This window comes from Monodelphis domestica, chromosome 8 (assembly GCF_027887165.1).
Source record: "Monodelphis domestica isolate mMonDom1 chromosome 8, mMonDom1.pri, whole genome shotgun sequence".
In the NCBI taxonomy this organism is placed as follows: Eukaryota; Metazoa; Chordata; class Mammalia; order Didelphimorphia; family Didelphidae; genus Monodelphis; species Monodelphis domestica.
This window is the reverse complement of record NC_077234.1, coordinates 207,028,946-207,051,255: the sequence shown is the minus strand read 5'-3', so window position 1 is coordinate 207,051,255 and position 22,310 is coordinate 207,028,946. Positions and strand designations below refer to the sequence as shown.

The following is a 22,310-nucleotide window of genomic DNA, read 5'->3' as shown; positions in this document are numbered from 1 at the left end:
TAAAACCTCTTTTTCACTTTCTTCAGCCCAATTTCTGAGATGGAAAAGATTGCTAGACAAAGAGTATAATTGCTACTTAGCTTCATTACAGATCCTATCTGACCTTAGCAGGGAACTTCAGTGTGCCTCAGAATTCCTTGTATAGATCCCTATTTAACTATCTAGTATTAATAGCATGCCTCATATATTCCAAACTTTCTCCATTTCCAAGTCCCCAAAATCCACCCAATTACAATCATTATGAGTACAAAAATTTATCTTTTTCATGGAGAATATCAAGGTTGTTTACTCTATTTCAGTTTTCTTCCATTTCACTTAAATATTGCTTCACTGTTGTGGAAGAATATCCCCTTATCCTACTCTCTGCCTCTGATCATAGCATCTTCACCACCTTTCAAGACTTGGAGGCCCTCCTTTTTTTCCTTATAGATTTAAACATTCCTTCAGTAGCTCTCACCCCACAAAAAATCTTTCCTCCCCCAAATACTCTTCCAGTGCTAAAGCTTAGCCTCCTAGTTCATAACATATGATACCAGTCTTTCCTGGCAACAGTAAGTCCCTAGGCCATCCTAAAGGGAACTGAGTCCTGAAGGATCTTAAAAACCTTAGGTTTGATTTATTTTGGCAGCTTTTTGCAGTTTAGTAATCTTCCTGTCCTGCTATTAGCAAATTCTTCCAATTTTCCTATGAACCACCTTCTTATTCTTAGTATTATATTGTTGCTCTGCTTTACCATGCTAACTAATGCTGGAGATTCCTCTGATTCTCCCTGACTAAAAAGAAAGAATAAAGTAGAATATTCCTTACCCCACCAGACACTGCTAGTCCCTTAATCTATCACCTTAATTTAATAACCTCTCTGACTTTGAATTTAATTTCTACTGAGTTCAACTCCTGATTTTACCACAAATCTAAATCAAACTCAACTGACATATGGTTTGAATATTTCATTTTCTTCCTTTCAAAAAAAAAAAAAACAGGTCGAGGAAAGCATTTAGCTTTCTGTCCTATAGTATCTTTCAAGCTTTATACCCTTTTACAGACAACTTGGGGTTACTCAGAAACCATATGTACCAGTTCTTCAGTACTACAGAATCTAATTTCCTCTTTGCCTGTTGGTTCCTTAAATTGGCACCTTTGTGACCTTACCCTGACATATATAATTTCCCTATTTCTGGTTATATAGAATCCTCCGTTTGGCTTTTAAAAACCTCCATATTCTGGCCCCTTCCTACCTTTCCACTCTTCTTATACCTTCCTCCTCTGCATGTGTTCTGTGATGCGATGACACTAACCTTATTCCTATTACTCTCAAAAGAGACTCCACCTCCCAACTCCAAGTATTTTTGATAACTCCCTATAATGCCTGGAATTCTCTCCATCATCACCTCTACTTCCAAGATTCCTTCACTTCCTTTAATTCTTAGCTAACACCTCACCTTCTCTAAGAAACCTTTCCCAGTTCTCTTTAATCTTAGCACCATCCTTCAGAGACTAATATCATATATAAGACCATGTTATATATGTACATAAGTGTGCATATACAATCATATGTATAATAAATATATTTATGTGATCAATCATGTATACAAATGCTTTATTTGTATATGATTGTATTTTGTCTCCTCATTTAGATTAAAAGATCTAATTTTTTTTGTACCTTCAGTGCACAATGTCTGGCACATTAATCCTAGTTACCTATTTGACTTTTAATGACACTGCCATTCTTAGATCTCAAGCTTCATAGCCTCTTTTCTCTTCTAATTTTTTTACAGGCCATAGTTAATTAACTGCCAAGTTCTTTTAATTCTACCTCCTAAAGACATGTCAAGTCTGGCCCTCCTTTCAACTCATATTTCTAACTCCTAGTTAAGCTCCTCATCAATTCCAGAGAGAATGTTATCACTTTACTAATTTATGAACTAATTTAACTCCTGGAAACCCCATTTCTTATGCTGTTAGCAAAATCATCTGACTAATGTGTCAGAGAGATGAATTGTCATATGTTCCTTCTCTATAGCATGCTAAAATAAACAGAAAACAAAACATGTCCTATTCCCCTCAACGGAATCCCAAAGCCTGACTTTCAATATATTCCACCATCTAGCTTCAACCTATCTTTTTATCCTTATTTTGTACTATTCCTTTTCATTCAAAGAGTCAGAAAACTTCAACTATGTATTATCTCATCTTTTCATTGTTATTTATATAGTCTATTCCCAATACCTAGAAGGAATTCCTTTTTACCTTTCTGTTAAAATGCATGCCTTCAAGAGTTAAAAAGAGTAATTCCATTTAAAATCACCCTAGACAATATAAAATATTTAGGAATCTATCTATCAAGACAAACACAATAATTATATAAACACAGTTACAAAACACTTTCTAAACAATTAAAACTAGATCTAAATTATGGAAAAATTGTTAATTGTTCATGGGTAGGATGAGGTAATGTGAATTTTAAAACTATTCCCACCCTACTCAGACCCTACTTTAGAAGATCTGATTTAGCTATATCCTGATTAGTAACAATGGAGATACTTGGTCTAACAGAATCAAGTCTTGGGAACTCTTCATTTCTCCACCCTACTTAGTTTAACAAGGTCAGGAATGTCTGCACCATACTCAAGGATTAAGTATCTGAGAAAATGGCCTTCAACAGCGGGCAGACCCTTGGGCTGTCCTAAGTCAAGCTAAGCTATCAATGGTACAGATGAGACACAGGAAAGTGACATAAAACCATCTATATAAGGCACGTGACCTCCTCTCTTCGCCCTCTTTTCCCAGAGAGGTGCCTCTGGCTGGCAGCATGCTAAGCATCCCAACATCTTGGCGTGGTGGCAGCTATTTGTCTGAGTTTTGGCGGTGAGTTTGCCGTTGAGCTAATTCAGGTTCGGGCATCTTGGCTGAGCCCTCTTAGAGTTCAGGCTGAATCCTTCCTCTTTTACTCTCCAAACCTTACCTTCTAAAGCTTCTAATCTTCCCACCTGGCACAAGCCAGGCCAGAGAAATCATACACCCTTTTCTTCTCCTTTCTTCTTAAATTTCTTTCCACTATATTAATTAAATCACCATAAATTTCCAGACTGACTTGGGTAAATTTTTTTTTGTTATTTGAGATATCCATGGTGACCAATAATTAATATTGTTTTAGGTCACAATGCTTACCCTTTACACTAATATAATAAAAATGAAAATTCTACCCCAATTATTTTACTTATTTAGTGCCATACATATCAAACTACTATAAAAATGAATTCTTTATTCCTTTTTTAAATTTAACTGGAGACCTGTAAGTCCTCTTACCATAGAGATGTGTAGGGATTAACCAGCCCATAGTGACAAGAAGTAGGAACTGGGAGCCTCCTGCTGGGCAGTGTGAGTTGGGCAGTCTGTCAGTTGCTGACAGTTAAGGCTGGCAGTTGGGCTGGCAGTTGTGGACTGTGATGTCTGGGAGTTGCAGGGAATCTGGCTGCTATGATTGTGTTGGGTTGGTGGTTGGCATTTAGTTGCTGGAATATAAAGGCAGGCCTGAGCTTACTGAGAGGGCTTTTTGGCTTTAGCCTTTATAGGACTTTTTGCTTTTTGGGATTTTGGATTTTGGTTTGGGTTGTTATGTTTTGTTTCTTTCTTGAAGTTTTTGGGAGGTGGTTGGTCTTTGTTGACAGACCTAATTGGGTTTGAATTAGACACTGATTGGATTGGTTTTGCTTGGGTGAATTGAGTTGGAACTTTGTGGAGTGGTTGTTATTAGTAGTAGTTATAGGCAGTTTTACATAAATATAGGCAGTTCTGGATAGTTATTATAAAAAGTTATAGATAGTTATAGCATAACTAGTAAAAACAATAGGAAATTTCATTCTATACCTCTTTCCTAGATTTCCCTCCTTTACTATATTCATTTTACTATATTCTTTTACTATCTCTATTTTAATTAAACTAAATTGTTGATTGTTAAAAGCTGCTGGAAATTTTCTTCTCTGGTTTAAAGGGATAATATTAATTTACAACTCTACTATATTCTCATTAAAGCTTAAATTATTAAAAGCTGCTCTCTTATTTTCTCAAAAACCCCTATTTTAAACTTTACACTACTAAGAACCTTTTTTATTGAATTAAAAAATTATAACAAAGTTCATTTAAAAGAACAAAAGATCAAGAATATCAGGGGAACTAATAAAAAATTTGAAGGATGGGGACCTAGCAGTACCAGATCTTAAGCTGTACTATAAAGCAATGGTCATCAAAAACAATATGGTACTGGCTAAGAGACAAAGGGAGGATCAATGGAATAGACTTGGGGTAAATGTCCTCAGCAAGATAGTGTACGATAAACCCAAAGATCCCAGCTTTGGGGACAAAACCCCACTATTTGAGAAAAACTGCTGGGAAAACTGTATGGGGAAAAAGTATGGGAAGAGTAGGTTTAGATCAACACCTCAAACCCTACACCAAGATAAATTCAGAATGGGTAAATGACTTAAATATAAAGAAGTCAACTATAAGTAAATTAGGTGAAAATAGAATAGCATACCTGTCAGATCTATGGAAAAGAAAAGAATTTAATACCAAGTAAGAGATATTGAATATCACAAAATGTAAAATGAATAATTTTGATTACATTAAATTAAAAAGGTTTTGTATAAACAACACCAATTCAACCAAAATTGGAAGGGAAGCAACAAATTGGAGAAAAATCTTTATAACAATAACCTCTGACAAAGGTTTAATTACTCAAATTTATGAGGAACTAAATCAATTGTATAAAAAATAAAGCCATTCTACAATCGATAAATGGGCAAGGCACATGGATGGGCAGTTTTCAGGTAAAGAAATCAAAACTATCAATAAGCATATGAAAAAGTGCTCTAAATCTCTCATAGTTAGAGAAATGCAAATCAAAACAACTCTGAGGTACCACCTCACACCTAGAAGATTGGCTAACATGATAAGAAAGTAATAAATATTGGAGGGGATGTGGCAAAATTGGGACATTAATGCATTGCTGGTGGAGTAGTGAATTGATCTAACTATTCCATAGGGCAATTTGGAAGTATGCCCAAAAGGCATGCCCTTTGATCCAGCCATAGCACTGCTGGAACTGTCACCCAAAGAGATCTTAGGGAAAAAGACATGCCAAAATATTCACAGCTTCGATCTTTGTGGTGGCAAAAAAAAAAAGGAAAATGAAGGGATGTCCTTTGATCAGGGAATGGCTGAACAAAGTAATGGAATACTATGGTGAGCAAAGGAATAAAAAACTAGAGGAATTCCATGTGAACTGGAACAACCTCCAGGAATTAATGCAGACTGAAAGGAGCACAACAAGGAGAACATTGTACACAGAGACGGATACACAGTGGTACAATCGAAAGTAATGGACTTCTGTACTAGAAACATTGCAATTATCCAGGACAATTCTGAGGGATTTATGGGAAAGAATGCTATTCTCATCCATAGAAAGAACTGTGGGAATAGAAATACAGGGGAAAAACATTTATTTGGTCACATGGGTCAATGGGGATATGATTGGGGATTGCCAATCACCCTATTGCAAACATTAATAATATGGAAATAGGTCTGATCAGTGATACATGAAAACACCCTGTGGAATTGCTCATTAGCTACAGGAGGGGGAATGGAAGAGGGGAGGGAAAGAACAAGAATCATCTAACTATGGAAAATATTCTAAATAAATCAAATAAATGAAGTTAAACAAAGAAATTACCAAAAAAGAAAGAAAAGAAAAAATAAATAAAATGCATGCCTTCCTTCAATCAATATCAGTACTACATGAAAAAAATCTGCCATGAATATTTCTTTGATCCACTGAACAAGAAATTATCCTTCATCCTTGAATTGACAATACCATTCTAATTTGACCTCTTCAATCCACATATTCATATTTGAATTTACACTAAAAATATCTTTCTGTATATCTTATTCTTCCCATTACTGTATCATGTCCCTAAAAGGAGCAACAATACTATTTTTCACTTTTCTATCATCAGATCCTAGCAAGTCTCTTGCACACCGTGTTTGATTAATGCTTATATAATTGAACTACTGTCCTATTTTTCTCTATAGAGAAAACATCATTAGGTGCCTCTAATTCTTCATCACCTACTCACTTCTCAGTCATTTCCAATCTCTCTTTTGTGCTCTCCACTCTGATGAAATTGATCTTTGGAAAGTTATTAGTACCTTTCTGATGACCCAAATCTATTAATTTTAGGTCCATTCCTTATAAAACTATCCATGGTCCCTTAGCTTCCACAAAAAACATGTCTTATCCTTCTAAAGATGATTTTTATATATTTTATTATTTTCAATTGCATAGAAAAGCAACTTTAACATTATTTTTTTTATTTTAAGCATCAATTTTCTTTTTTCCTTCTTTCCCTTCCTCCTTCATTGAGAAGGCAAGAATCTTCTAAAGATTTCAATGCTTCTTCTCCAAATTCATTTTAATAAGGCCTCTTTTTACTGTTACACCACTAGTCTGGGCATTTTCTCAAATTTCTCTCTATTTTTATAGTCAAGGAAAGGTTGGTATTGTAGAGCAGAAAAGGAAAAAAAATCAAGTTATTCTTAAAATGACAAACAAAAAAAGAAGAAATCAACTTTTGTGTAACATTCATGGAACCAATGATAGAAATAGTGGGTTTTTTTCATCTGCTACAATGATGTAATTTGTACAACATTAAAAATGTTTGTTTTATTTTTTTATCCCAATACACTAGATTCCAGAAGAGCAAATTCAAATAAAATTTTATAAAGTTAAGGATCTATGGTCTTATGTTGTACAGAAAAGGTCAGTCTTGAAGGGATAACATTCTTTTGTATCTTCAGTTTTGAAAACATAACAGCAAATGACTGTTGAAAAGTAAATTATGAAAAGACATCTAAAGGTGATGCTTCTCTAAGATTTGCTCAGTTTTACATACATTATTATATTTGATACCAATGAGTCTACATAAGAACCTCATTTACAAACAAATTTCTTTTTTAATTGAAATATTTTATTTAATTGATTTAGTACATTTTTCCATGGTTATGTGACTCATGTTCTTTTCATCCCCTCCCCCCCATAGCCAACACACAATTCCACTGGGTTTTACATGTATCATTGATCAAGATCTATTTCCTTATTATTGATAATTGCACCAGGGTGATCATTTAGAGTCTACATCCCCAACCATATCCCCCATTGACCAATATGATCAAGCAGTTGTTTTTCTTCTGTGTTTCCACTCCCACAGTTCTTTCTCTGGATGTGGATAGACAAACAAATTTCTTGAAGACATGCCAGAAGATAGAAATATGGAAAAGTAATTAATAATGAGAAGATAACTTTACATTATTCATGTGAATGTCAGAAATGCTAAAATTCAGAGTGAGTTTAAGATTTAAAGATATCAACAAGAATTTCTTTTTGTAAAATGAAGACAAGAGGAAGTATGGAACATAATTTCTTCTTGGTGTAAATGAGGCATGATTAAAATCTTCCTCTGTAATGTGAGAATTTCTTCTCTAGAACATTAAATGGTGTTTCAACTCTTTCCACAAACAAGAAAGTACTCATCATCAGTTCATTTCAATAGCCTGCTATATGCTACTAATCTTTAAATTTCTTAATGTTAAATTATTTTTGGGACATTAGACACTTCATCATTATTGCATTAGGATGGTAAAATATGTGAAATAATACTATGAAATATATGTGTACAGATTCTGTATATGGCATAATTGAAATTTAAAGTTATTTTAATTTAAAAGATCATCCTAAGGCATCTTAACATTATAGAACCTCTAATTAGTTTTCAGTTCTAGAGTTTTCCTGTCATATGACTTCTCAAGGTCAACCAATACCAGGAAAAAGTTTTTTTTCTGAGATTCTTTCTGATTTACCTTGAAATACATATTGTATTGTTCCTTTTTTTCAGAATCTGAATTCTTTATCTTTTAGTCTTTAAGCAACTATTGAAGGTACATGCCATGGTCTCAGTGGAAGTTGGCTGGATTAAATTGACCACCAGTTATTGAAAATCATTTATTCTCCATGTTTTGTTGACACTGTTGATGGGAAGTATCTGTGTGAATGCTAGGGAGAGTTTGACAAAAGCTGTTCCTTTCTTTTTAGTGTGTAATGGAATCTATGTGGTATTATTTTTTTTGGTGTGAGGTATTAAAATGATTATCATTAATTCTATTCTAAGTGATTCTTCAATGTATCTTACAAGAAAACATTTTAAAAATTGTAATAAATTAACTAGTTTAATACTTTCACCAAGAATTGACCCCAGGTATAAAATATTTAAAAGTTGGCAATTAATGATAGTATTGGTGTGTTTTTAATGCTTTTGCAAGTTCATTAAATATCTTTTTATAGGAAGCAGAAGGAGTGAGGGATTTTAGTAGGAGGATAACAGTTTAAAACATACATTAATTTTCAATGGGCAGTCATTTTTCATAAGAATTACAAGATGCTGGCTAAATAATGTCAAAATTCTCAATATGTACTGAAAGCACCATTTGAAGAACTGGTTTTTTTCTCAGGTTCTATGATGGAGAATATATTAAATTACTTACCAACAGTACTTGAACATGGAGTTAAGCTGCCCATATTTTCCCCCATTAATATAATATTATTCTATTTACCAGGAGAGATATTTTGTTGAATGTTAGTAAACAGGAAAAGGAAAAGCATTTGATCAATATGACTTCTCCTTTAACTACAGAAATTACTCTAGAAATCACTGTAATATATGACTTTTGGAAATTATTAGGTAATATAAACTAAGGAACTCAGCATAATAGAGTGAAAAAAGGCCGGATTTGGAGTAAGAAGACCTGAAACTCACTCATAGTTTTACCACTTAATATATTTATGTAAGCATCTTAGCAGCCCATCCTTAATCTCTCTGGGCCTGAATTTCCTCATCTATAAAATGAAGGAAATTGAGTAAATAACCTTTAACCACTGGCTTCTTTGTTCCTCACACAAGAAACTCCACCTTCTGACTGCGAGCATTTTCAGTATCTGTCTCCCCTGGCCAGAAACTTTCTCCTTCCTAAGCCCTAAGTTTTGGCTTCCTATAAGCCTAAATATTGCAACTCAATCATGCCTTTTATAGGAAACTTTTCTTGATCCCCAGGGCTGTAGTAGAGCTCAAATGTGATAATGGTAATTAAAGTACTTTTTTAAACTTTAAAACATTCTATAAAATGATGATGATGATGATGATGATGATGATGATGATGATGATGATGATGATGATTGCTATTATTATTCACCTCCTGCCACCAGGCTTTCTATCTGGTGATGTTTTCATTACTTGAACCTCCTGCTGAATTCAATGTTTATAGAGTAATATAAGAATGCTCTGGCAAATGTTTAACAATGCAGCAATTCATAAACAAAAAGAACTTCACACACTCTTAATTTTAAACTGCATTATTAACAATGTCTTAAGTCTAGACAATCAACAGAACAATGGATTGCACTCTGTTCTACAACACTGTTAATTTTTGAGGGGTAAATCCTCCCAATGAACATTTAGCTCTCTCTCTTAGAGCTCACTCCAACATAAACCTGATGATTCGCTTTAATGTAATTTCTTCCATTAGTTGCTAATCTCCATCTTGACCTGTATTATACATGGTTACTTTCACAGTTGCCCTTCCCCTTAGACTGTGAGCTCCTCAAGAGAAGAAAATATCTTTTGCCTTCTTTTTTTGTATCACTGGTGCTTAGTAAAATGTCTGGCATTGAGTAGATGTTGAATAAATAGCTTATTCACTGACTTCTAACTCTAAGTCTCTGAACTCAGACATTAGAAAGCACAATATTCTACATAAATCACCCTAATATATGTGTATGATCCCATTTCTACAGAAGAATAATTTATTTAAATTTTCTCACCTCTATGTGAACTTGAAGTTACATGAAGATGCAAGATGGATAATGTTCTTGGAAACAACTGGGTACACATATCATATTAATACAATTAATGGTACTTTGGTTTAGAACTGCCAACATTTAAATCAAATTAACACTCAAGATCCTATTTAAATATTGAATAAAAGGAAATCTGGCAAAAAATTTGAAACAAAATAGGTAGTTTTGTTTAAACCAAGAGCAAGAAATACAGATATAGAAGTAAATTTTCATTCTGTTTTGATTAATGATAAGTAACAATATTGAAACACGATAGGGCAAATGAGGCAATATGACAACTATATGAACTATGTTCTAAACATGATAGCTAGTATTATTATCTAATTTAAAAATGAATACCTTTACATATGAAAATAACTATATAAATCTAGAATGTCCTTCTGAAAGAATATAAATATAAATTTTCTTATAGACAAACTTTCCCTAACTACTCCTATGATCTTCTTTCTTGGTAAGCATTTCTTGGTATATATTACTATTAGTATATTCAAAGATATATCTGAAGTTACTAGGTTCTCAGTATGAGGAGAAGGAAATTTGGCCAAGGAAATAGAACCTGAGATTACAGATCAGGCTTTAGAGGAGAATTCAGAAGAAGAAAGGTTTCAAATGATGGAAACTGAGACTTAACAACATTCAACTTTTGTCCTGCCAATAGAGAAGGCAAAACGTATACTACTTTTAAAAATGGGAAATAAAATGGCACAGTACATATACTTCACATTTTTTTCTAAAAGAACAGAAAGAAGTATGCATTTTTGTGATGATTCAAAACATCATAGTGCTTCTATAGGCAAAAACAAGAGATGTGAACAGTGTCATCTTTAGGCATCTACAGAGTTGCTATGCATAAATTTAATGGAGTTTACCCTGACTGGTTTAATTGACAATAAAATAATAGTTTTTATGCTACAACCTATGAATATCTTGAAAATATTTTGATACCTATTTTTAAAGTAATATGTTTCCTTTAGAATTCTGTGTACCTTATACAATTATACATTTTATTCTGAGTTCTACAGGCTTCATCAGATTGCAAAATGTGTCCATGAAACAAAAAAAATGGTGAAGAACTCCTGCACTAGAATAGGATAAGGCATTCTGGAATTTAGAAATGTGAAGAAAGTAGTAGTAAGATCTTATTTTTTTTTTTAATTATGAGGGTTTGGCTAAATATTTAAGTGGCACGGTAGTTTGTCAGGCAGGTCAGATCAAGAAGACCTGAGTTCATATCTGTTCTTGGACACTTACTAGCTGTGTGACACTAGACAGATAACAATCCTTTTTGCCTCAATTTTCTCATTTATAAAATGAATTGAAGAAGGAAATGGCAAATCCCTCCAGTATCTTTTCCAAGAAAACCCTAACTGGAGTAATAAAGAGTTGAACACAACTGAACTACTATAAAGAAAAAATTTAATTGCTATTTTCTGTACTCAGATAGGTAGCATATACTCTTAGGTAGAATTGTGCATAAGACTTCAGGGGTTTATCATTTCAATTAATAAAATGAGAGGAGTCTCTTTCAGCAGTCAAGCTCATATTCTGATTGCTCAATTTGCATATTAAAGTAGACACCCAATACTCTTAAGAATATTTTTACAATTAATCTCTTGGCCAAACAATATTTTATTTGAGTCCAGTAACTAAGTTTTGAGCAAGAAAAATTTTCCATATATATATATATATATATATATATATATATATATATATATATATATATATATATATATTCATATATATCTTAAACAAGCAGTTTATTGCATCCAACATACACAAAATGGATATCTTTATTTTGATTTTCTTTATGTCCTACAGGTTCTAAGATTTTCTGTTAAATCTAATGTTTAGTGGGATTGTGTACTAATGATAGGAAACAAAGGAATTCTGGTGTAAGAAGAAGAGACCTGGTGTAAGAAGAAGAGTCAGGAGGACTTCCTTCTCTAGTTGTGCTGCTACTACTTTGTGGTATGCTTGTGTGGCTCTTTTCTTAGATGCCTATTAATTTGCAAAATGAAGGCAATAGACTAGATGATTGCTCAAGTACTTTTAAAGTAAATAACCTATATAATTATCTTATACACCATGGAGTTATTATTAACTTTTCATAAAGCAAAATGAAATTTTATTTTATCATTCTATTTTTCTTAAATGTTTGTTGTTTTATGTGTTTGATGAAACAAAGGATGAGATGCAGCATTTAGAGGAAACTTTTTTTCAAACCCTTAACTTCTGTCTTAGAGCCACCAAGGCAGAAGAGTGGTAAGGGCTAGGCAATGGGGGTCAAGTGACTTGTCCAGGGTCACACAGCTGAGAAGTGTCTGAGGTCAGATTTGAACCTAGGACTTCCTGTCTCTAGGCCTGGCTCTCAATCCACTGAGCCACCCAGCTGCCCCTTGAAGGAAACTTTTTAAAAAAATACATTTCATTTTATTGAGTATCAAACATATTACACATCAAGACAATGACATAGATAATTCTGGTTGAAAAGAATTAGAAAATTCTAAAATGTGGTACAAAATGAGGTTAATTATATTTAATGGTATCATGCAGGGAGTGCTGGGCTTGAGATTGACATATAGGATCTTGTTAATGTTTTACTTTATGGTTTAGAGAGGGGCCAATCTACAAAGCACAGTAACGTGTCCCTAGGGAATTGTTTAACAACGACAGAACTATTTGGAAATGGCAAAAAAAAAAGTTAATACAATTGCATTTTTTCTACCACTATGCAACTTTAATTATATTTAGAATGTGTGCTGAAAAACATAATAAATTATCCATTAGACTATATATTAAAAATCCTTGAGGAATGAGGTTATTAAGAATAAAATGGAAATCTTTGGGGGTCTATTGAAAGATTCTAGTTACATTTGAGTGTTTCTTTTTGGAAACTTTCTAAGTGATATTTTAAAACTTTGTTGTATAAGTAAATATAGATAATTGCGAGTTTTGAAAATAGAAAATAAGATTAAAGACAATTGTAATATGAATGAGGAATTAAAGTAATATGTCTTATGGATTGTAATTCTTTAAAATCAGAAAATAATATTCAAGTTTTTGGACAACATAGAGAATTCATATGGTTAGAGAGATATCCCTAATTTGTTGCAAAATCAGGAAATGAGTAAAATATTAAACTCTGTCCACATCCTTTATACATGGCTCACTAAATGTGTACCAAATGTATGTATATACCAGAATTATTCATGGATGTGGATTAAAGAAAGATGAGAATTTAGTTTCCGTCTCTTACACCTATTTGATAATGAACAAATTATTCAATTTCTCTGTATGTTAGTACCCTTATCTAGAAAAAAGAGTGAATAAAGAATATATATGTATTACTTACATTAGAGTTGTTCTAATGATCAAATAAAGTCATATATGTAAAGCTCTTTGGAAACCTTAAAATGCTATGGGAAAATAAATTATTACTGTTGTTATTATAATAACATTCAACTATTATGTCAAGCCCTTCCACTTAATAGGTTATAACCATTTCTAAATGAAGGAAAGTTTACCAACAATATGGCAATAAAACTAAACCACAGATAGCCTTAGAGCACAGAGAAACATAACCCAAGAGAGAGCATTAATATGAAAAATTTAAGCCTTTCATGACCCTTCTCAGGTGAATGTTTTTTTTTCTCCTTCAAACATTCCTACCAAATTGTATCTAGAAATATATTTTGCAAATATCTTATCTCATTCCACAATTATTTGTGCCATTTCCTTTATATTTGACTTAAGAAAGTTATGTTTTACAGTGACTTTCATCCTTGTTTTGCACATATTCTCCTCTGACAAGATTGCTTAGGTACCTCCTTTATGAAATATGTTCCTAGATTTTCAAATTGTTCCACAGGATGCCATCAGGTATTTCCTTTGCCTCCACTTCTTTAAACCAGTTTTATAGTTATATACACCTGCCCTATACATTTTCTCATTCCCTCATCCCTAATAGAATATAAACTCTTGACTGATTGATACAATGAACAATACAACCACACCTTTGTATTCCTAATAAATATCAATCTGGTGTTGTCTTTGAAGAAGGGTCCTTAGAGTCAGGAATACCTAGGTTCAAGTCCTTCCTGTCTGACCATAGTCATTTAACTTCTCTGCATCTTAGGCAACTCTCTAAAACTTGAAAAAAAAATAAAAGACTAATCTTGATTGATAGGAGTCTCAGTGGTTTGGTATTGAAACACTGAAGAGCAGCATGGTGGAAGCTAAAGAACACTGAAAGTAGACTGAAACTTGGTTTCATGTCACAATTGTGTCATTTATCATACGTGAATCTGAATTTGTCATTTAACCAGTTCTCTTCTATGAAATGGGGATGATACTATTACCCCATCTCCTTTTTAGGTTAATGTTAAGAGTGTGCTATGTGAAAGTATTTTGTAAAGGCCTTGCACATTTTAGATACTCAGCCAAATGTTTTTTGACTGAATAAATGAGACCGCAAGTTGAGAGTGAGCAAAAGTATTTTCTAGAGAATATTCTTATTCAGGTTTGACTATATTTAGGGGAAAAAATCAAGTCCACCTGAATAACTATAAGAAGCCCACTGAGATTATAGTCATAGTTGTTTATTGTAAAAGGAACTTACAGCTCCCGAATTTCAGAGGACAAGCATGTGCATCCATTGGGAAGTCTTCAAGTTGCATTGGACATTCAGCAGAGATTGTCAATCTAAACAAAAACAAAAATAAAAATGACTTTATCTGGTAAACAAGGTTTAGGAATTGTTCTCTAGATATAGTAGTGTTCTACTTAATGTCCACTGTCTTCAATTATCCACTTCTTTAACAGTCACCTTTAAATAAGATTTTCCAAATGATTTGGAATCATGTGGTGGAGGTCTGGTTAAATTGATAAATTAGAGTCAGAAGACCTGATTTATACTTACATCATCAACTAGTTGTGTGATTTTGGCCATCTCACTTGATGTTAGTAACCTCATCTGTAAAATAAGGATGCTAATAATCATAATTCATATATTTTCACTATCCATCCCTCATATCTCTCCTTCATTTCCTCTCTGAGGTTTCTCTGGATTTCTTTCAAGTTTTATATAACTTGTTTGTACATAGGGTATTCACATGTTGCCTATCTCTATTGGATTATCAATTCTTTGAAGACAGATTGTTTTTGCCTTTCTTTATTCATCTGTATTTAGCATACTGTCTGGCATATTAGTAAATGCTTATTGACTTGAAATGACAATATCTCACAATGTAGCTAGAGAGAGTAAATGAGATTATCTATGTCAGAATGATTTGTGAAATGCTTGATAAATATCAGTTACATTATTCATAAAGTAATATATGATAGTATGTTTTCTCATGTTGTTTCTTCCAACATACCACTACCAAATGGCCCAAGATACTTTAATTGGAAAGAGATGAGCTTTTATGCTTTTATTTTAAAATTGAAAATATATCACACATGATATATTTCTAATTCTATATACATATATATATAATACTTATTAAAATATAATACAAATAAAAAGGCTAGATCTATTTTTAAAATAAATTTTAATGGTAAGTTTTTTTTTAAATCATCTACATTTCACATTATATTCAAGCCTCCACTTATCCTAGAATGTGAACCATTATAATGTTAAAAAAAAAGAAAAAAATTCTAGCAAAATTTATCCATATATCAAAGAACCCTTAATGTTAAATGCAATATATCACACCCTTATACCACCACCTTATATATCTTCAATGAAAGGGCGTTGATGTATCTTTTATTAGCTCAACTTTGATTGTTATAGTTGTTCAACACTACATTTTGACTTTCCAATTTTATTTTTTAATTTGTAAAGAAATTTTTTTATTTTGAAAACTTTTGTTTATTTTATTTTTATTTATTTTTAAGTCAATTTAGAACATAATTCCTTGGTTACAAGAATCATATTCTTTCTCTCCCTTCCTTCCCCCCACCCTTCCCTTAGCCATCACACAATTCTACTGGGTTTTACATGTGTCCTTGATCAGAACCTATTTCCATGTTGTTGATGTTTGCATTAGGATGTTCATTTAGAGTCTACATCCTCAATCATATCCACTTGACCCATGTAATCAAGCAGTTGTTTTTCTTCTGTGTTTCTACTCCCACAGTTTTTCCTCTGAATGTGGATAGTGTTCTTTCTTCTAGATCCTTCTGGGTTGTTCAAGATCACTGCATTGCCACTAATGGAGAAGTCTGTTACATTCGATTGTACCACAGTGTATCAGTCTCTGTGTACAATGTCTCCTGGTTCTGCTCCTCTCACTCTGCATCAATTCCTGGAGGTCGTTCCAGTTCACATGAAATTCCTCCAGTTTATTATTCCTTTGAGCACAATAGTATTCCATCACCAATATATACCACAAATTGTTCAGCCATCCCCCAATTGAAGGGCATCCCCTCATTTTCCAATTTTTTTGCTACCACAAAGAGCACAGCTATGAATATTTTTGTACACGTCTTTTTCCTTATTATCTCTTTAGGGTACAAACCAGCAGTTCTATGGCTGGATCAAAGGGCAGACAGTTTTTTTTATCACCCTTTGGGCATACTTCCAAATTGTCTGTCTGTCTGTCTATCTATCTATCTGTCTAGCTATAGAGAAAGGTCATAGTTTCATCAGCTCTTCTGATTCTTTTTTATTATATCTTTTTGAGTCCTCTTACCTATCAAATCCTAGGCTTGGATAGATTATGTTCCAATAAAGCTCTAGTGTAGTTAGTAATTACTGATATAAATTTGAGCAATATGATTCCTCCATAGAGTTCTAAATATGGAAACTGGTTTTACTTTTAAAGAAAATTAGCTTGCCTTATCTATTATTTTTAAATTTTTTCCTTTCCTTACTCTTCAAAAGCAAAGGAAATTAAATGCAATGAGTTAACAGTGGAAGATTTGAATTTAAATACACTGTAGAATTCTCATAATAGTATAAGTTTTGCTGCGGGGTATTCTCAAATTGCTCTTCCAAGTTAGATTCTTATGTCTAAATGTGAATATGCTGCATATATACCAAATAAGCAATTTACTGTTGACACAAAAACTTTGATATTTGCATTTTGTGACTTCATTATAATGAAATGTACTCACTTTATGAAGCTAGAATGGAGTTCAAGCTTTAAGCACTTAGAAATCTTAGGCATGATCAGTCCAACATATATATTCTATTTAAAATTTTTACTGATATTTTTGTTCTTATATCACAGTTCTCTCTAAAAGAAAAATCAAACTAAACCAAAACATTTTACCCCTTTCAATTTGAAGTCTCTCTTATGAAAGAAAGCAATTAAGAAAAACAGTGACTTTCTACCACAGTATATAACATTCTGCCCTAAGAGTTCCTGGTCTTCTCTCCAAAAGAGAGAAACATAATCTCTTCTGGAGAAACTAATTTTTCTTTCATTATTTGGCTTTCTTTTTGTGATATTTTATTTACATTATTATTGTTCCTATATTTGAGTGTGTGTTTGTGTTGTTGTTGTTGTTTGATCTTTGTTTTCAAAGAGGACCAATAACACCACAGGGTAATGTCTTGATTTGGGCATGAAGTGGATTTAAATGAGGCAGATTTGCACAAAGTAGTCAGCCTCAGTCTCTCTTCTAGAGTCATAAAAGTCCATAATCAGACAAAAGTCAAGGTGCCTGGTGATGGCCTGGGATGCAAAGATCTTGGGGTCTCTGATGTCTGACCAAGCTCTGAGTACTCTGCAATGCACATTTCAGCCACTTTCATGACTCTTGGAACAAACTGTTCTTATCTACCCTATCTGTTGGAGGGAGGTATCCACATGCTCAGGGTAGACATCTTCCTACCTCACCAATGGATTTGAAATCTGTCACCTACCCTTAATCTGGTTTAGCCCATCAGCCCAGACAGTTTTACCATGGTGTGGTTGCTGTACATGATACATCTTTGCATGCTACAGGTTAGGTGGCAGGTGATCAACAAAGTTGAATGAGCCACCCTGAAATGGGCTTGGCAAACCCTCACATCATAAGTGCTTGTCCTCCTGGACCACCCCAATGTATATGTATGTGTGTATGTATATATACATATATATATACATATATATTCATATATTTCTACATGTTTTAATTATTTTTAAAATTATCTCTATCAGTTAATTTGAATATTCCTACAATTCTCTGCATTCCTCATATTTATTATATTTTATTATATAATAATATTATAAGACATAGACTTCTCAAAGTTTTTGCAACCATTCTCCAGTTATTGGAATTTATCTTTTAAAAATTATTTTCAATAATATAGGGCATGGCTATGAAAATGATGGTATGTATTGGACATTTTTTTCTACCTTTGGATATTTGTGGGACAAAATCCAAATAGTGGGATTGTGTAATCAAAGGATATTAACATTCAATCAATCAAAAATATTTATTAAGTGCATTCTATGATGAAAGCACTAATCTGATCATTAGGAATAAAATATTTTAAATGAAATAATCCCTACCTGAATAGTTTAATTGTTTCCTTGTATATTTTTAGCTTGATATAGAGACAGTTTGGCCATTCTCCAGTGTCATAAACAGTACCTGTCTCCCCATAGTTTTGCCATCATTAACTATATTTTTTTAATCATGTTCATTAATGTTCTCAGTGTGATGTGAAATTTGAGTAATCTTAATTTATGTTTCCTTTACTCTTAGTAATTGAGAACATTTTTCCAATAGTTATTTGTTTTTCAATTCTTTTAAAATTTTATTCATATCTTTTGATCACTAATCTATTGGGAGTGGTCTAAGTTTTATATTTTTGTGAACTGTATATAAGAATTTTATCAATACTATTTACTATAACTTTTTTCCCATTAGATAGTTTTTCTTCTTATTCTACATCCATCTTTTTTTCTCACACAAAAACTTTTAAAGCTATTTCTACTATGGAAAAAGGCCCATTTGAAGACAATGTGAGAAGATAGAGAGTATCCACAGCTCTGATAAAATAATCAACTATTGCTGTAGTGAATGAATCCTGGATTAAAAATCAGTATTCAAGTTTCTCTAATAATTATTATTCTAATGGAACTAGGAATAGAATAAATCTACAAGAGTTTGAAAAAATCATATAACATTTATATGCATCGACATTGTTATCTGTTAAAAGAATAGCAGTGGTAAAAACAACTGCAATACTCTGCTTTTTAGAGAAGATTTTGTATGTGAAAACATTAAAAACCATAATATGCTATATTAATGTAAGCTAGTATTAATTTTACTATTATTAACATTTAAAAAGGAAACATTTATTACATAAAATGTATTGATAAGTGTTTTACAAATATCATTTCATTTGTTTTTCACAATGACCATGAGTCATCCATTTTACACTTGAGGAAACTGATGCAAACCAAGGTAAATGATTTGCCCACAGTCATATACTTACTAAGTATCTGAGGACAGATATGAATTCAGATCTTCTTTACTTTAGATGGAGCACTCTACTATATAATTTTGATGTCTCAATTTAAACATGGAAGAATGGCTTTGGCATAAGGGTCAGAGCAAATGAGGCTTTTAAAAAAACAAGACTATTAAATCAGAAACAAAAAGGCTCAGAAGGGAGATTTTTTAAAATCAAATTATAATTTAATGAGGTGCCCATCACAATTTTAAAAATCCTTATTATCATAATTCATTTAGTATCTCATCATTGGTTGACATCCATGTTTGAATAGTGAGAAAATGCTTTGTCTGAGGTTGAAAACTAAATTTTGAACCAAGGTTTTTTTTTTCCCCACTATACAAATGCTGCTTTTTTTCAGAATTAAAGATGCCTTTGAATCTTGAAATAATCGTAATAGCTAATATTCATAAAGCACTTTATGGTTCACACAGTGTTTTACATGGGGTGGGATGTATAGTGAGATTGATTCCCAGGGAAGAGGAAGTGAGGGAGATTGCTGGGTTGAGGGGAGAGAGAGCAGCTCATTACTAGCCACACTGTCAGCTTTCTATATGAGGATGATTATTAAGAGGAGGAGACACAAAAATAAAGAAAGGAGAAGGATGGAGAAGAAGAAGGAGAAAGGTGAATCTGAGATTCAGGAGCAAAGGCCAAGTATTGATCTACCAAATGGGAGAGGCAGTGCCTGACTGAGGACAAGAAGGAAGAGCAACTGCCCCCGGAGATACAGGTGGAGGCAGCTGCCTGGGCACAAGCAGAAGAAGCTCTGGCATCTCTTTCAGAACTTGGCCCCTGCTGTGGCTACAAAACTTGGAGTGTGCCAACAGAAAAGACTTTTTCCTCTCAATTCCTTTCCAAAATGTAGCCCATTGCTGTTATCAACCTCTACTGAGAAAATGTGAATACCTATCAATGAAGTCTTGTTCTAAGATTTCAAATTGGCTATCAGTGTCATAAAAAGGATATTTTAGTGTGGGTTAAAAGTTGCAGAAGAACTTTTCCTAGAGAAGACTTGAGCATCTTCCCCTGTGGAAGAATTTCTCCTCCATGAAACTCTAGAGCACCCCCAACAGAATTACTTCAACAACTCATCTGTAGAAACTGATTTGAATCCCTTCCATGAAGCAAGGGTTGTACATGACATTAATGGTAACAGAATAAGCTTTTGTTCAAATACTCCTGACTCTACTACTCATATAAGCAGTGGATAGAATGCTAGTTGAAAGAGAAATGGACTCCATAATTTGGATTTGAATTCTTTCATAAAAGAAGAAATGGCAGTCAACTTGGACAATAGTGGAACTAGAAAGTCAACCTCAGTCTACCATGGCAATATCATTTATAGACTCAACAAACTTATAAATGCAACATAATGATCTAAATTGCAAAATTTAAAGCCCACCATGTTATTTGAAATCCACTTGATCATCAATATGGTATTGAAAAGGAAGAATAGGATCATTTCCCCTGTTCACCATTTAAAACAAATTAATTTAATAATGATTTCCTTAAAGGAAGATTTAGATGTTTAGAAGTTTACACTAGATGCTTCTTGAAACTACAGCTTATACCAGCAAGGAGACCAAAAATAGATTAGAAAGAGATTATATCAATTGGGGAATGGTTGAACAAATTGTGATATCTGATGGTGATGGAATACTATTGTGCTGAAAGGAATGATGAGCAGGAAGAATTCCATGTGAACTAAAAAGTCCTCCAGGAATTGATGAAGAGCAAAGGGAACAGAACCAGGAGAACACTGTACACAAAGACTGATATATTGTGGCACGACCGAATGTAATGAACCTCTTTACTAGTAGTAATGCAATAGTCCAGGACAATCATGAGGAACTTATGAGAAAGAATGCTATCCACATGTGGGAGTAGAAATGCAGAAGAAAAACATGATCAATCACATGGTTTGATGGGTATATGATTAGGGATTTTGACTTTAAATGATCATTCTTTTGAAAATATTAATAATATGGAAATAGGTTTTGAACAATGAAACATGTATAACTCAATGGAGTTGCTCATCAGTTCAGGGAAGGAGGAGAGAATAGGGGAGATAAAGAATGTGAATCATGTAACCATGGAAAATATTCTAAATGAATAAATTAATTAATAGAAAAAAAGAAATAAATTATAGAAGGCAATGTGCTGACACTGGATAAAGGACCAGCCACCCCTTGGCGACTCCATTGCCTATATCCACTGCTGGGTCATAGTTCAAGGGCAGAGAGGAACATTTTCTGTAATGAGGGAATGGAAGCCCTGAGGGGCAGTATTGGTTTTGGTCACAAGGAATAAAGAACCCTGAGCAACAGTATTGCTTTCAGGCCTAATGAATCTCAGAACCTGAGAAATAAAATTTGTGGCTTTAAAGAAGCAACTGAGGAGCAATAGTGATTGAAGTTCCAAGGGAACAAAGGCCTTTCTGCCTTTCCTAGGTGATGACCAGGATGAAGACCAGGAGAACAGTGACTAGATGTCTCTCTAGGTAACTGGAAAAAAATTACCTGAAAAATAGATGAAAGAGAATTTTTAAAAAACCCACTTATTTTATCTCTTAGTAACAACTCTAAGATGGAAGGCAAATAGTATTAAGCGGCTTGCCTAAGGTCACACAACCAAGAAGCATCTAAGGTCCAATTTGAACCTAAGTCTTCCCACCTTCAGAGCTGGGTAGATACTATCTACTGTGCCACCTAACTGCCCCCAGGGAGGGATAATTTTAAAACTATTGAACTACCTGAAAGTCACAATCAAAGAAAAAGACTAGACATAAAATTTCAAACAATTATCAAAGAAAATTTTCCTGATATTCTAGAACCAGAAGATAACATAGAAATTGAAAGAATCCACCAAACACCACATGAAAGAGATACCCAAAAG

At 33.2% G+C, this 22,310-nt stretch overlaps 1 protein-coding gene and 1 pseudogene across 15 annotated transcripts in view; one reads left to right on the top strand and one right to left on the bottom strand.

Annotated features, from left to right (window-relative positions):
- GABRA5 (gamma-aminobutyric acid type A receptor subunit alpha5) overlaps window positions 1-22,310 on the bottom strand; it is a 122,633-nt gene that overhangs the window by 22,114 nt on the left and 78,209 nt on the right. For all 15 annotated transcript variants that reach the window (XM_056807073.1, XM_007501057.3, XM_056807072.1 and 12 more), the window contains one exon: window positions 14,580-14,662. In XM_056807073.1, coding sequence (XP_056663051.1) covers window positions 14,580-14,662 — 83 coding nt within the window. The remainder of the gene's footprint in view (window positions 1-14,579; window positions 14,663-22,310) is intronic.
- On the top strand, window positions 20,018-20,788 carry LOC103097676 (HUWE1-associated protein modifying stress responses 1-like; annotated as a pseudogene).